The following is a 14,887-nucleotide window of genomic DNA, read 5'->3' on the forward strand; positions in this document are numbered from 1 at the left end:
TTGTTATGCGTACTCACCCTAAATTTCTTCCCAAGGTTATTTCTGATTTTCACGTCAACCAGACAATAACGTTGCCTACGTTTTTTCAGAATCCTTCATCTCCAGCGGAAAGGTCTCTACATTCCCTGGATGTTAGGAGGGCGTTGAAATTTTATCTGGATAAAACCAAAGATATTCGTAGGTCAGACCAATTATTTGTCCATTATGGATCGGTCAGGACTGGTCTTGCTACCTCTAAGCAGTCCATCTCTAGGTGGATTGTGTCCTGCATACAGTTGTGTTACCAAAAGCTAATAAGACCTTAGGGGGTAAACCTAGGGCTCATTCCACCAGGGGAAAAGCTGCCACGACCGCTTTACTCCGTAATGTTCCGATTGCAGAGATCTGCTAGGCGGCCACTTGGAAGTCGGTTCATACCTTTGCTAAGCATTACTGTCTGGACACTGATGCCAGGGCAGATGCTCAGGTTGGGCAGGCTTCGCTGCGGAATTTGTTCGCACAATAGTGGTGTTAATTTCTTTTCTCCACCGCCGCTTTGGTGTGGGGATATGCTTGCCATTCTATTCACTAGATCATGACTATACACATAGATCCCCTACTACAGAAGGAGTAGTTTCTGTCCTGTAACTCCAGTTCTGTAGTAGGGGTATCTCTGTTATAGTCTTAAGCGCCCGCCCTCCTCCCCGGCGGAGATAAATATTCATGTAAGGAATGCTACAGGTCTGGCGGTCTGGCGTGCTACGCCTGTCAAAAAGAACTGAAAGTAAAAGGGACCTGCTGTGCATTCTGGGATACTGGGAGAAAGTTCTGGAAAGTTCTCTTAAAGGCACAGTATCCTATTTAAGCCACACTATGGCAGCCTATGGGGCTTGTCTGTCCATGCTTTTCTCTCTATCATTCCAGAGTCTTTTACTGGTAGAGGCAAGTTTCTCTATGGAAGAAACTGGGCAGGCTGTGTTGTGTTTGGTTTTTTTGGTGGAATTTCTAGTTGAAGTACTGGACAGTGTAGCCTGTGGATATAGGCTGCATTATTTGTCTTTAAATTCTCTCTTAAGTGTCTTTGCAGTTTCTGCATGATTTGACAACTTAAGAGAGAATTTTTGATTGCCTGGGTCCACACACATGGGCGGGATTATTCACTAGATTGATACCCCTACTACAGAACTGGAGTTACAGGACAGAAACTACTCCATCTTACTGGCTCAGAGTACTCCATGCTGCGTGGACTGTATTGTCGTTCTGCGGCTGCGCCATAGTAGAGTAGTATAAATATACTGGGAAAGAAGGACTGGTATTCCTACTCTGTACCGCAAGGACCGTATTGGCGTTCTAAAGTCGCCCTATATTTTTATTTTTTATAATTCTTTTTATTAAACCAACCAGAATCAGCATTTCAAGGTATATCACAGTCAGAAGTTCGCTTGATGTATTACAATTAGTCATGTAGGTGCATATGTCCCAATTATTAGTTGGTAACTTAATAATGGCTATGGTGGATCGTCATGTCGGTGCAGTAAATACCTCGAAATACATTCCAGTCATTCCATATATGCGACCATTTTTTGGGTCATCCTCTTGCCACATACACTATCTTTTCTCAGTACATACGTACACCTATCCATGTACTCTTCCACGACGCTACGGTCGGTGCCTGGACGGCCCCCACAGCTCGGCAATAATCCGCTATGCAACCATAAATCCCAGCTTAACCCATGTAATGGTCTTAAGGTTGGTGGGTTCCCACACATTTAGGAGACCTCGTTTAGCTTCTAGGTGAATATCCATGAGTACCTCACTGATCATATATTTTCCTCCAGTATTGCTGGATATGTACACAATCCCAGAGTATGTGTAGGAATGTTCCCTCACCCCCACAGTGCCTCCTGCAGTTTCCATCCACCACATTCCCCATTTTCACTAGGCATGGCCCTGTTATGTAAATACGGTGTAATATTTTAAGCTGGACCAGTCGTAATGTAGCTGATATAGCCATTTCTCGTGGGAAGGCCAATGCCACCACCCAATCCTTGTCATCCAAGATTATGCCATCCCTGTCCCATTTCTCTTATCCATCGGAGGGGGTCACTAGAGTTATTTACCAGCTTTTTATAGGTTAGCGAAATCTGTAGGTAGCCGTCAAATATCCTGTCCTCGAGAGGCGAGGATCCAGCATGTTATCTCTTTTCAGCCTCAGTAGGGGTGGGAGGAGATTTTGAGCAAATCTACTGGACCCGGTGTAATGTAGATGCCTAGATATTTAAAGCCCATTGTGGTAACTTGCACCGGGCACCCCATAGGGCGATTAGCCTGGGGACCATTAAGGACGTATAGTACAGATTTACTCCAATTAATAGAGTATCCTGAGTATCTGGCAAAGGTTGCAAAGATATCTAGTATAGATATAAGGGATGCCTTTGGAGAGGCCAAAAACAGGAGTATGTCGTCCCCATATAGTGAGATGCTGTCTAAGTTGCACCATATTGAAACTATCTGTACGCTCAAAGAGAAAAAGGACTGAGTATCCTAAAGGGTGGTGCCATATTGGAGTAGGAATTGCTTATCCTGTACAGCAAATAAACTTGAGAAATGGAGGGGGGGGGACTAACTTTCTCAGTTAATCCATATCAAACAAGTAAATAATAAACCAAAGAAACCTACTCCAACAAAAGAGAATTAAGCACATAAACATATTAGAGAACTTTTTGTAATTATATTCTCTATCTCGTTTATATATGTAATGGACTGAATAAGCACTAAGTAAAAAATGAAATCTGGACCGTGTCGGGCTAATCATCCCATTCACAAAGTGTGGCAACACATTAGTCGTAAGTCCCTCTTGTAACTGCATCAACTTAGCCAAAAGAGAGCTAAAATTAAATAAAGGAGTACCACCGTAATATTAAAGCATTTTGGGATCTTCTATTTATAAGTGCAAGTTGTGATAAATACAGTATCAAATTTGAAAAGATTAGTGGAGAATAAAGGATACTGAAATGCATTAAAGCAAAAGAAAATTCATATTGATCAGGGTCCGGGTCAAGGTATGGTGTGATCACTCACATCAAGTGGTGCATGATTTTATAAATAACATCGATCTGATGTAGGCCAAAATAGTTAGGTCTTCCTCGATTAGGGTATAGTCCTATATATTTTTCAAGTTGTACACAATTTGTTTGCGTAGAACTTTTAACCCTGTGGGATGTGTATGCCCAGACGTGGGTCCCTTGCTCACTGTGCCACTGGATTCAGGCTAGCCTGGCCGATGAAGGGTAATACCCCGAAACCGGTCCCAGGATGCTTGTTTCCAGTCAAGGGAGGACCTGGATCGGCAGTTCGGTCTGGACTGTTCCAATGAGGCGCAGGGTCAAGACTGTTTTGCATATGGCTGGGTCTAAACTGGGGTGGCATGGTGAGCAAAAGAACAATGTATTTAAGCCCGATCTCTTGACTGGGGGCGAATGTATGAATTATTCCGCATTCCGGCCATCTTTTGTTTGCGTAGTACAATAAACATGGAGCACATCATACAAAATGGTTATATTTGCCTCTGTGCTACGGTAATGGTTGTGTCTATGCAAGAAATGGGAGTGGGGTGAAGCTTCAAACATTTTCCATGTTGGATTGTTTAGGCATGTCTTGTGTACATGTACAGATGACTGTTAGGTTGGAAAACAATAACAGGTTATGAATTCTCCATGTCTGTTTTCAGGGGACCTGCAGCGTGCCATTGACTTGTTCACAGAAGCCATCAAGCTCAACCCTCGGCTAGCTATCCTCTATGCCAAGAGAGCTAGGTTAGTTGGGAATTGTTAATTAAGGTGCTTTGCATCAGGGGAGTGTGGGGAGCATGAGGAAAGGGGGCTAAGTCTTGGGGTGATAAAAAGGGCTAATACACAAAGGCATTGCAACCTAGGAAACTTCTATAGGAGTTCCGAACCTCCTATGCAGGAGGGTCTGTAGGACCATGTTGTATATTATTATTGAGTCTCCTTTGACGTTTTTCATGAACAGGTCCGAACCTGATTTTAATGCTGCATTTGGTTGGCTAGTCGTTTACATCGGAATAATAATCTCCTGACCATTGGTTTTGAGGTGCAGTGAGACTTACTGACTCTTCCCAACATAACTGTATATTTATGGGTGTGTTCTGACCAGATCTAAATGCTGCCTCCCGTTTATTTTGTTAGTGTTTATGTGAAACTTCAGAAACCCAATGCAGCGATACGGGACTGCACCAGAGCCATCGAGATCAACCCGGATTCTGCTCAGCCATACAAGTGGCGAGGGAAGGCGCATAGGTAAGGCAGCACATTTGCTCTGCAACTGCACAACATCTCGTAGATTTTGGTGGGTGATGAATTATGGAGCACTAGACCAGGACGAACCCAGTTGGGCAGGTTCTGGGTGTAGGGGGATACCCTGGGTCGAGCACAGGCAAAGTAGAGGGATGCCCATGTAGAGGAATGCAATGGATTTGGTTTGCAGTGTATGGATACCATGCTTTGGTAGGGACAGAATGGAGGGGATTCTACAACCTGGCAATTTAGGGGTAAAAGGGATGACCATGTTGGTAAAGCGATAGTATTGTTTGAGGTGTGTGTATACAAATTTGCACCTTGTTTGAGGAATACCCTGGTTAATCTGAATTCCATTCGAACCATGCAGTGTCTGGCAGGGAAGGGTAGTGAGTCGTAGAAAAGAACAAATATTATGCAACGATTGGGGAGAAGGAAGCAGCGAGCCAGCTAAATGAGTTTGTCCATTTCATAAGCTACAGTCCATTCTACAAAGCCCAAATGCTTGAATCTCAACTTATTTCACCCCAGAGGGTTCCCATCTATTCCCTTTCCACCATTCTAACACCTACGTTTGTCATCCTTTGTGCCCTTTTACTGTTCTAATTCTCTGCTAAGCTATTGTCTGTTTTGTGTTTATCTGTGCTTGCACTGCTCTAGCCCCCTCGTTCCATAACAAAGCTCAAAGCACCTGTTTTTTTCCAGTTTATCCCTAGCACTGAGGTCCTTGCCCACTCATGGGTGCTTTTCTCAGTACTATCGCACTTGACTTGTATCAGTCTTGTGCCAGTCCGTGTATAAGCATCTGCTATGGTTTACCTCTTTGGTGTTTATAGTGCATTTTCCTTTCAGGCTCCTGGGGCACTGGGAAGATGCAGCCCACGATCTGGCCACGGCCTGCAAACTGGACTATGATGAGGACGCTAGCGCCATGCTGAAGGAAGTGCAGCCGCGGGTAAGGGAGCAGATTATTTGGGTTTGGAGGAGGGCGGGGGGGAGAATATGTTAGAGGTGTTTCGAGGGGAGGAAGGTCCCTCAAGCTGTCCTAGAGCAAAGTTAATTCAGCCAATGTAGGTAGAGGTCCTCTTTCTGTTCCGCACTGTTTGGATGACCTTGCTTTGGAAGCATACCTTGTGGCCAGCACACTGCCAGCCACTAGTTGCCTTGTCTCAGTTTACCCTTGGGGCATAAGGCCTCTGCAAGAGACTGAATGGAGGTTTTTCCCTGCTCGATTTTTCTTGATTATTGCAGGTGCCCATCTTGCTATAAAGCTGTAGGGTCCTGACTGTTGAATGGACTCCGGTTTGGAAGTGGTCGAAGGCTGGCGTTCTAACTGTGGCTTCTGTATGATCTTCTTGAGCAGGATTACTTACTGTGCTTTGTGCAGTAAGGTAGCTGTAGGAGTCTGCTGAAAGGTTGCAGGTTGCAATCCTCCTTGAATCTGAACCACGTGATATGGTCCTCTGCCAGAGGAGCCTTGCTGGCTGCAATTGTTTATTTTGAGCTTCCTTGTCCATTGTTGCTATGGTTGGCGGTTTCTGCTGGAGGGAGTCCCTCTATGCGATGATTCTTGTAGTGTTTGCTGACCTTTGATAGAGTTAATAGACAAAACTGTTGTTCTTACGGGAGAAGCCTTATTACACTAATCTTTGTGGATGGGAGAGTGGAAAGGCCTTCCCCAAAACAGTATTTTCCTTCCGACACAAGAAATCCAGCATTTGTAAGGTAATTCACTTGCAATGTTATATATATATTTGTTAAGCGCAAACAGCTGCCCCAGCAACGGAGCGTCCCGGCGCTGACCTAACCAATACCAAAGGGGAGGGGGGAACCAGCAGAGGAATTAGATGACAGAGAAGAGATGGGTCTTAAGTGCTTTCCGGAAAGCGATCAGATTGGTTTGGGCACGGATGTGTGGAGGCAGTGAGTTCCATAGCTTAGCTCCTAGGACTTTGAAGGAACGTCCACCCTGTCTACAGAGCTTAGTTCGGGGGACCATCACGAGGTGTTGTCCCAGAGAACGCAAGTTGCGCTGGGGCGTGTATGATGTCAAAAGTGGGCGTAGGAGTTCAGGGCAGTCGGATTTGAGAATCTTAAAAGCCGTGGTCAGGGTTTTAAATTGGATCCGAGATTCCACAGGCAGCCAGTGCAAATTGCGAATGGTGGTTCTGGCAGAGCACCTGCGTGGGAGACCAACCACAGCTCTGGCGGCCGAGTTCTGGATACGCTGCAGTCTTGCAAGTTCAGCTTTGTTTGCTCCTAAGAGCAAGACATTGGCATAATCTAACCGGGCAAGAATCATGGCTTGCATGATGAGTTGACGGGTTTTGGAGTTAAAGAATCCGAGTATGGGGTAGAGGCTCCTCATGAGACCCACACACGTGGCTGCCACTTTCTTTGTGTGGGACTGAAAGTTAAGTGAGGGGTCGAGCCAGACTCCTAGGTTTTTGACAACTTCCTTTGGCACGGGAGTGGGGCCAAGCACAGAGGGCCACCAATGATTGTTCCAAAGGGTGGGGTTTTTTCCCAGGAGGAGGACCTCCGTTTTCCCGGCGTTTAGCTGCAGGCAGTTGAGTGTCATCCACTGTGCGACTGCCGCGAGGCCATCTCTGAATTTGGTTGCCGAAGGTGAGGGACCTTCAGAGAGTGTGATGACCAGCTGTGTGTCGTCAGCGTACGACACCAGCGTAAGGTCCCACTCTTTTGCTACCACTGCGAGAGGCTGAACGTATAGGTTGAATAAGGATGGGCTAAGCGCCGACCCCTGGGGGACTCCTTGCCCGATGGAGTGGGGTTGAGAGATGTATGGGGGGGCTGAGACTTGGAAGGATCTGTCCTTTAAGAAGGACTGGAACCAATCAAGGGCTAAATCGCCAATCCCAATGGCCTCAAGTCGTTTCAGCAAGATGTTGTGTGAGACCGTGTCAAAGGCCGCGCTGAGATCCAGCAGGATCAACGCGGCACTTTGACCGGCGTCTAGGATTCCTCGAAGGTGCTCCGTGGTGGTTAGCAGAGCCGACTCAGTGCTGTGACCTGGTCTGAAGCCGTTTTGGGAAGGGTCCAGGACATGGTTTTGCTGCATGTGGTGGGATAGTATTTTGTTGACGTGAGCTTCAGCTAGTTTTGACGTCCAGGGGAGCAGGGAAATAGGCCGGAAATTTTCTGGTTTATTGGGATCCAATGCGGGTTTTTTAATGATGGGTGAAACCCAAGCAGATTTCCAACAAGTGGGGACCACCGCTGAGGAAAAGGAAAGGTTGAGTATTTTGGCAAGCGGGGGGAGAAAGAAGTCAAGTGATTCCAAGAATTTGGACGGTCGCATGGGGTCTGCTGGGGAACCAGACTTGACCTGTCTACATAGTTTAGCGAGGTCGTCTAGGGATATATATGTATCAAATAGATCATGCTGGTATAACCCTGTATAAAGAACAATATGCAAATATGAGGTGCTTTAAAAACAAGTGCCTAGTGAAGGCGCAGTGCTTATGAGTTTGTGAAAAAACTAAATACAAAGCAACAAAGATGCCTCAAACACTTGAGGTTAAAAATGGCTTTTGTAAATTTAGAAGTAAATTGAGGTGAGTGTACTACGTAAAATTCTTCCCATTTGATGTCAATCAAAACAATAGCAGTCCAATTGTTTTGGCTGCGTTTCGATCCCCTAATATCGAGATTCCAGTAGGGTCTTTATCACGGTGGGGATAGATGAACTTCGATCAGTGTAAGAAGGATACTTTAAAAATCAGTCTGGCAGGTCAAGTATGCTCATTGAACAGATCTTGAATGTGTATTGGTGAAGAAGTGGGTTACAACCCTCTGCAGTGCTTGAAATATTGGCCAATGCGCAACTGCTGTTAATTCCCCGTTTTGCTTTCAAATTCCTGTGAGATATATAGGCGGACCTCCCCAATGACGTGCTCTCTCATTCTAAAATGCTTAATGACTTAAAGTGTATAGGAGCCATCTTGATTGGTTTGTTTAATTTTTTCACAAACTCATGAGCACTGCACCATCCCTACGCACTTGTTTTTATTTATGAGCACCTACTTATTTGTGGTTTAGTCTGTATACATGCTTATAACCACATAACCACTTTAAAACATCATAATTGGTTTACCCTACAAATGTTGGACCTTTTTGCATGTGTGAAGGAGACTACTGTTGGGGTAGGAGGCAGTTCTCCTCTCCTGTTAACCAGGATTAGTGTATGTAAGATTTTTTCTTTAAGAACCTCCTTTGTATAATGCTCATGTAACCCAGGTTCTGAGGCATATAAGGGAGTCCCGTGTTTTTTTTTCTCCATTTTCTTTGCTTGAGCTATGCATTTCTGTTTGGCCTTGCAGTCTGCATCAGTGGGATGGGAAAAGGATTAAAGACTGGTTCCATTGTGTGCTGTAGGTTTCCTTTTGTAGCTGTGGGTAGCTAGGTGGCCCTGTGATGCAGGAGTATTTAAGCAATAATTTGCATATTTTTTGTCCCTGGCTGAGTGGGATTGTTCACAGGTTGCATTTCTTGAGGAATTTCCTTCTACTGCAGCTTGATGTACCTTACTAAGTCTCTCATTTAGATCCTGCAATGTCATTTTCGCTCCCTCATAGGCCCTAAAGATCGCTGAACATCGGAGGAAGTATGAGCGGAAGCGGGAGGAGAAGGAGATCAATGCAAGAAAAGAGCGAGCGAAAAAAGCTCGAGAGGAGCACGAGCGAGCACAGAGGGTAAGAATGGCAACAAAAGACCCCCCCCCCCCCCCCCTGTTCATATTTTAACTACTGCTTTGTTTTCATGCATTTTGTTCTTTCTTTTCATGCTTGCTGTGCACCTATGCTGTTTTTGCTCTTTCCGATGGCCACCCCCCTCCCTTTGGTGGTTTCTAGCTTTCCTTTCTGCATGTATGCCATTTGTTGCTCTTCTTCCTTTTCTCAACCTTTCTTGTTTGCTTTTCTCCGTTGCTCTTACTTTTGATTCCTTTTCCTTCCCCTGCAGTTTCTGCTTCCTTTTCACATTTTCTACACCTTTCTCCCCTCTAGTGTCCTGTTCATTTTCATCCTATATCTCCCTGAGTTTGTCTTTAATTTGTCTCTCTTCAGTGATGTTCCTTCAGGCCCGGTTTTCCTGGTCAGCCCTTTTGTTGCCCAGTGTCTTGGTTTTCACTATACTCATAAGGTGGCAAGAATTCTATGATTTGTTGAAGTGTTGTCTGCATGTGCAATATAATTGGGGTGGAGGGAGGTCTATAATGTAATGGATTGATGATCATGGCCATATGCCCTGTATTCTCTTCCAGGGGATCCTCATCAATAGTCATAAGCATTAGAATATTCCAGCCCATGCCCGGGACCCGGAAACACTATTATATGTGCCCCATATATAGTGTGTGTGTGTATATATACAATAGCAGCCAAATACACAATAGAGCTGGATTATGCTGTAAAGAATTTCCACCATACATGAAACATATGCATTAGAAACCTGAAAAACACCAAAGATTGTTTTGAAACTGTTTTAATGCTGAAAAAGCAGTAGAAATTCTTATTATATCCTGAAAGCATAGAAAGCTCCCAGGCTGCATTGCAAACACAGTCTAAAAAGACTGAAAAGCTAACCTGTAGCTGCATGCTACAAAAAACTGACACCGTGCCTTTAAGGTACTCATGACCCCCAGTATGCCATCATGCCTCAGGGGTGACAGTTGTTCTTTTCGGCTCCTTCAGGAAGGATCCTGGTTACACAGCTCCACTCTTTTTCTGTTTGACAGAAAATTCTCTGTTTTCTACATTTTTGACGTTTTTCGTATAGTCAAGTAGGTTTTCTCTTGGTTGGCATTTTCATCTTGATATGCCTTCCCTTTTTGACAAATGCTCTTCTTGTGGCAAGAAGAAGGCCAAGACGGATAGCCATGAGGTATGCATCCTTTGCCTACCTGAAGACCATGACCCAAGGACCTGCCCTCACTGTGAGTCCCTGTCAACAAGAACTTTGAAAGACAGGGAGAGTATTCGAGTCTATGGCCTAGCCCATAGGTCTTCTAGAGGGAGGTCCCCAGCCAAGAAGAGGTCCAGAGAACCTTCAAAGTGCAAGTCTTCTCGTCCTGCAGCTTCAGCGTCTGGCTCGGCGCTGAGAAAGGAGCAACCGGTGGGTCCTTCTTCGAAAAAACAACGTTTATCACCTTCGGCGGGCTCGCCGTCAAGATCAGGTATGTCGTCGTCGAGATGTCCAGACCCTCCGCCATCGTAAACTCGGCGACTATTGGCGTCGAGAGATAGGACCCCTCCGCCGTTGTCAACTCGGCGACTATTGGCGTCGAGATAGGACCCCTCCGCCGTCGTCAACCAGGCGACGATCGGAGTAGAGGGGTGTTACACCTCCCTCTTCGTCAACCAGGCGACGTTTAGCGTCGAGGGGTAAGGAGCCTCCGCCTTAGTCACGACGTTCGGCGTCGAGAGCTGGATCACCTCTGTCGTTGCAGGCTAAGTGACCAACGTCGAGATCTCCAAGTCCTCTGCTGTCGACAACCAGGCGTCGAGGAGGAGATCTTCGTCTACATTCGGCATCGAGGGTGACCAATACCCCTCTGCCGACGTCACGTAGACATTCAATGTCAAGAGAGGAAGCTCTGTCGTCGGCCACACAACACCGCTCTGCGTCGAGAGACCATCATTCCTCACGCTGTTCGCCGTCTAGGCATACGAAGTCGAGATTGCCTGATCCACCGGCGCCACAGAGAGAGTCTACGTCGAAGGAAAGGACTCAGTCGACGGCGGAGCAGCGCCAGTCGATGTCGAGAGGTCACCATCGCTCGGAGTCGAGGCATGCGCCTTCAAAGCATTCGACGTCTAGGCACCATGAACGGTCTAGATCGACTTCGAGGCACCATGAACGAGCGGGACACTCAGCTATGAGATCATGGATGGTTGTGATCCTAGTGACTGAATCAGCCTCCCATCACTCTTCGGGCTCTTCCAGGTGCCCGTCAAGATCCAGAAGTCCTGCCCGCAGACCTCCCACTGATGGTGTGCAGTTGTCTCCCAGATGGAATATGCCTCTGCACAGTTGGCGAGACTCAGCAGCTACAAGACGGCTGCAGGAATATGTCAGCCCAGTACACAGATCTCCTCTGCAAAGACTGATCGAGGAAGTGGACAGTCGCTGCCCTCCCAGGCGCAGACAAAGATCGCCTGTGAGGCTAGCTGCATCTCGTTCCCCTGCACGAGAAGAGTGCTCAGGGAGGTCTCACAAGAGGAGGCGCAATCGTTCCCCTAGACGGGAGGTACCCGCCAGAAGATCTCACGAAAGGAGAGCTTTAACACCAGCTACTTCTCCTACCTCCTCTACCCGCTCTTCAATACGGGATTACGCCCCTACTTTGGTTGATAGCCCTGTCTCTAGGGTTTCCCCAGTGGACGATATCAACACCTATCATGATGTCCTACAGAGGGGTGCACTGAAATTAAACATCGAGCGGTCTGTGCCACAGGTCTCCACGACAGTCACCTTTGAGACTCTTCACCAAAAGTCGGGGTCTCGTCCACTGCTACCGTTGGTCCCAGTGATCATGGATCCTGTCAATGTGTTCCTGGCTCCAGCATCGGTAAAAGCGGTGCCGGCTCGCATCCAAAAGCAGTATAAGGCCGCACCCTCTGACCCGATCTTTGTGAAAGCGGACCCGCCTGCCGACTCAGTAGTCGTGGCGGCGGCACGAAAAACCCACTCAGTCTCTCCCTCCTCCAACTCCTCCTGATAAGGACAGCAAGTTGCAAGACTCGTGGGGCCGCAAGGTCTGCAGTTCTGCCGCTTCGAGGCTGAAGGTTTCTAACGCGGCTGCACTTTTAGGCAGGTACGATAGAGCCTTATGGGACTCAATGGAGTGTTTTAAATCCAAATTGCCTAAGGAGGATCAACAAGACTTCGAGGAGACCCTGGCGGAAGGAAGTCTAGTGGCTAACCAGATAATTAGCACTGCTGCAGATGGAGCAATACTGGCGGGACATACATATGCCCATAGGGTATGTGCCAGACGTTCATCGTGGCTGCGCCTGACAGGCCTCATGCCCGAAGCGCAACAGCGCATTCTGAACCTCCTGTTTACCGGATCATCTCCCTTTGGCCAGCACACAGACGACGAGATGAGTCGGATGAAAGCAGAGCTCGACAGTCAAGGCAGTCGGCTTAGAAAAAAAGAGTTTAAACGCCGTTTCAAGACCAACAAAGGCAGAAGGGCTCCACAGATGGTTCAAACCCCTCAGTGGTCCCAAAACAAGACCCAGTTTCGGGGTGGTAAAGCCAACCTGGGTAGAGGAGGTCACCAGCAGTCCTCTACCTCGACGAGAGGAGGAAAACAATGAGCACTGGCTTCCTCTAGCGCCGTTGTCCACTCCAGTGGGAGGAAGTGTTTCAAAACATCTGGCAGAGTGGGGCAGCATCACGAACGATCGGTGGGTGCTGAATACACTGCGCAATGGATATGCTCTTCGTTTCCGTGCCCCTCAACAGGTCATTTCCCCAAAGAAATTTTGTCCGCACCAACTCTATCTGCTCCGAAAAGAGGTGAAGGCTCTTCACCAAAAACGAGCTATAGAAGAGGTGCCTCCCTCACAAAGGGGTAAAGGAGTGTACTCCAGATACTTTCTTGTCCCCATAAAGAATCAGGAAAACAAGTTCCGACCCATCCTGGATCTTCGTGTTCGGAACAATAACATAGTCAAGGAGAAGTTCCGCATGCTTGCTCTTCACCAAATGTCAGCATCTGCAAGTAGGAGATTGAATGTGTTCGATGGACTTGCAAGATGCCTACTTACACATTCCATTTGCCATGCGACATCGGAAGTTCTTAAGGTTTCTGGTGGGCAGCAAACACTACCAGTACAGGGTCCTGCCTTTCAGGCTAAAGTCAGCACCGAGAGTCTTCACCAATTGCATGACAGTGGTGGCAGCCTTCCTGCACAAAAAAGGACTTTTAGTCTATCCCTACCTAGATGACTGGCTCCTAAAAGGCCCATCTCCTCAACAGGTAGATAACGACTTCCACCCTTGCCTGCTACAATTGCACAGGCTCGGCCTCCACGTCAACATGGAGAAGTCAGTACAACTACCAACCCAATCAGTACCTGGGCTCCGTTCTGGATACAAAATTGGGAAAAGCGTATCCTTCGGCGGAGAGACTATTTTCTATGCAGCAGAAGTGCAGAGTTCTACTACAGTCCCAGAATACAACAGCGAGTCAAGTAGCGTCTCCGCTGGGTTCCATGGCGTCCTGAATCTTCCTGATTCCTCACGCCAGGCTGAGGATGTGACCTTTGCAGCAGGCTCTGGAGGATCAATGGGATCAGTCGACGGGGCTCTGGGAAGACGGATCTATCTTTCCCAGTTGAAGACCTCCATCAAATGGTGGACTCACCCTCGCAATCTTCTGGTGGGAGTGCCTTTTCACCAACCTCTCCCGACAGTCTATAGTCAGACACGTATCCAAGGCTGGGGAGCACACAGGGGTATCTGCAGATTCAAGGAAAGTGGTCAGCAAAAGAACAGACCTACCATATCAACATGCTGGAGCTTCGAGCAGTCCATCTGGATCAGGACTGAGTGTGATTCGAGTGCAGGAAGGAAGGACTTCAGAGCCAAACTGACAACACGACGACCATGTTCTACCTGAACCAGCAGGGTGGAACTCGGTCGCGTCCTCTCTCTCTGGAGGCACAAGCCATATGGCACTGGCTGCTCGCCCGGAACCTCACAGTAGTAGCGGTGCATCTCCCAGGAGAGCTAAATATCAAGGCTGACTAACTCAGCAGGCACTTCGAAGATAAGCCAGACTGGGTGCTGCACGACGAGGTGGTGGCAGACCTCTTCCATCGCTGGGGTCGTCCAGAAATAGATCTGTTCACGGACGACAAACTCAAAATGCCACGCCTTCGCGTCCAGATTCCACCGTCCAGGGACAAGGGGAATACCCTTTTTGATGGATTGGTCAGGGACATTTGCTTATGCATTTCCTCCTCTGCCCCTGATTCCGAAGGTGGTGTCCAAACTCATCAGATCCAGCATGCCCATGATCCTGTTAGCCGCAGACTGGCCTCGGCAGTGGTGGTACCATGACCTTCTACAGCTGTCGGTGCTTCCACCCAGGAGACAGCCCTGCAGGCCGGACCTGCTGACCAAGATGGGGGGGGGGGGGGGGGGGAGGATTCTTTATCCCAACTTTCCCTCACTGCACTTAACAGCATGGCTCCTGAGGTCCTACAATACGGACATTTAAATTTGCCACCTGATTGTATGCACATTTTAAAGGAAGCAAAACGACCCTCCACAAGAACGTCTTATGCGTTTAAGTGGAAGAGGTTTTTTCTTTGGTGCATAGAACGTCACTTTGATCCCCCATCAGCACAGGAGGCTGTGATTCTGCCTTACCTTCTGTAACAAGCAAGATCTGGTCTTAAATATGCTTCGATCAGGGTGCACCACTCTGCCATTACGGCTTATAGGAAGTCTCCTACTCGGCCCTCCTTCCAGATGGAGGTGGTCAAGGACTTCTTACAGGGGTTGAAGAAAGTGTACCCCCCCTGTTAGAAACCCTTCTCCTCAGTGGTAGTGTTGTC

At 47.5% G+C, this 14,887-nt stretch overlaps 1 protein-coding gene across 2 annotated transcripts in view; it reads left to right on the forward strand.

Moving 5' to 3' along the window:
• Positions 1 to 14,887, forward strand: part of ST13 (ST13 Hsp70 interacting protein) — a 166,472-nt gene that overhangs the window by 68,349 nt on the left and 83,236 nt on the right. For both annotated transcript variants that reach the window (XM_086958365.1, XM_086958375.1), the window contains exons 6-9: positions 3,710 to 3,794; positions 4,188 to 4,298; positions 5,148 to 5,250; positions 8,894 to 9,010. In XM_086958365.1, coding sequence (XP_086814491.1) covers positions 3,710 to 3,794; positions 4,188 to 4,298; positions 5,148 to 5,250; positions 8,894 to 9,010 — 416 coding nt within the window. The remainder of the gene's footprint in view (positions 1 to 3,709; positions 3,795 to 4,187; positions 4,299 to 5,147; positions 5,251 to 8,893; positions 9,011 to 14,887) is intronic.

This window comes from Lissotriton vulgaris, chromosome 1_1 (genome assembly GCF_964263255.1).
Source record: "Lissotriton vulgaris chromosome 1_1, aLisVul1.2, whole genome shotgun sequence".
Classification (NCBI taxonomy): Eukaryota; Metazoa; Chordata; class Amphibia; order Caudata; family Salamandridae; genus Lissotriton; species Lissotriton vulgaris.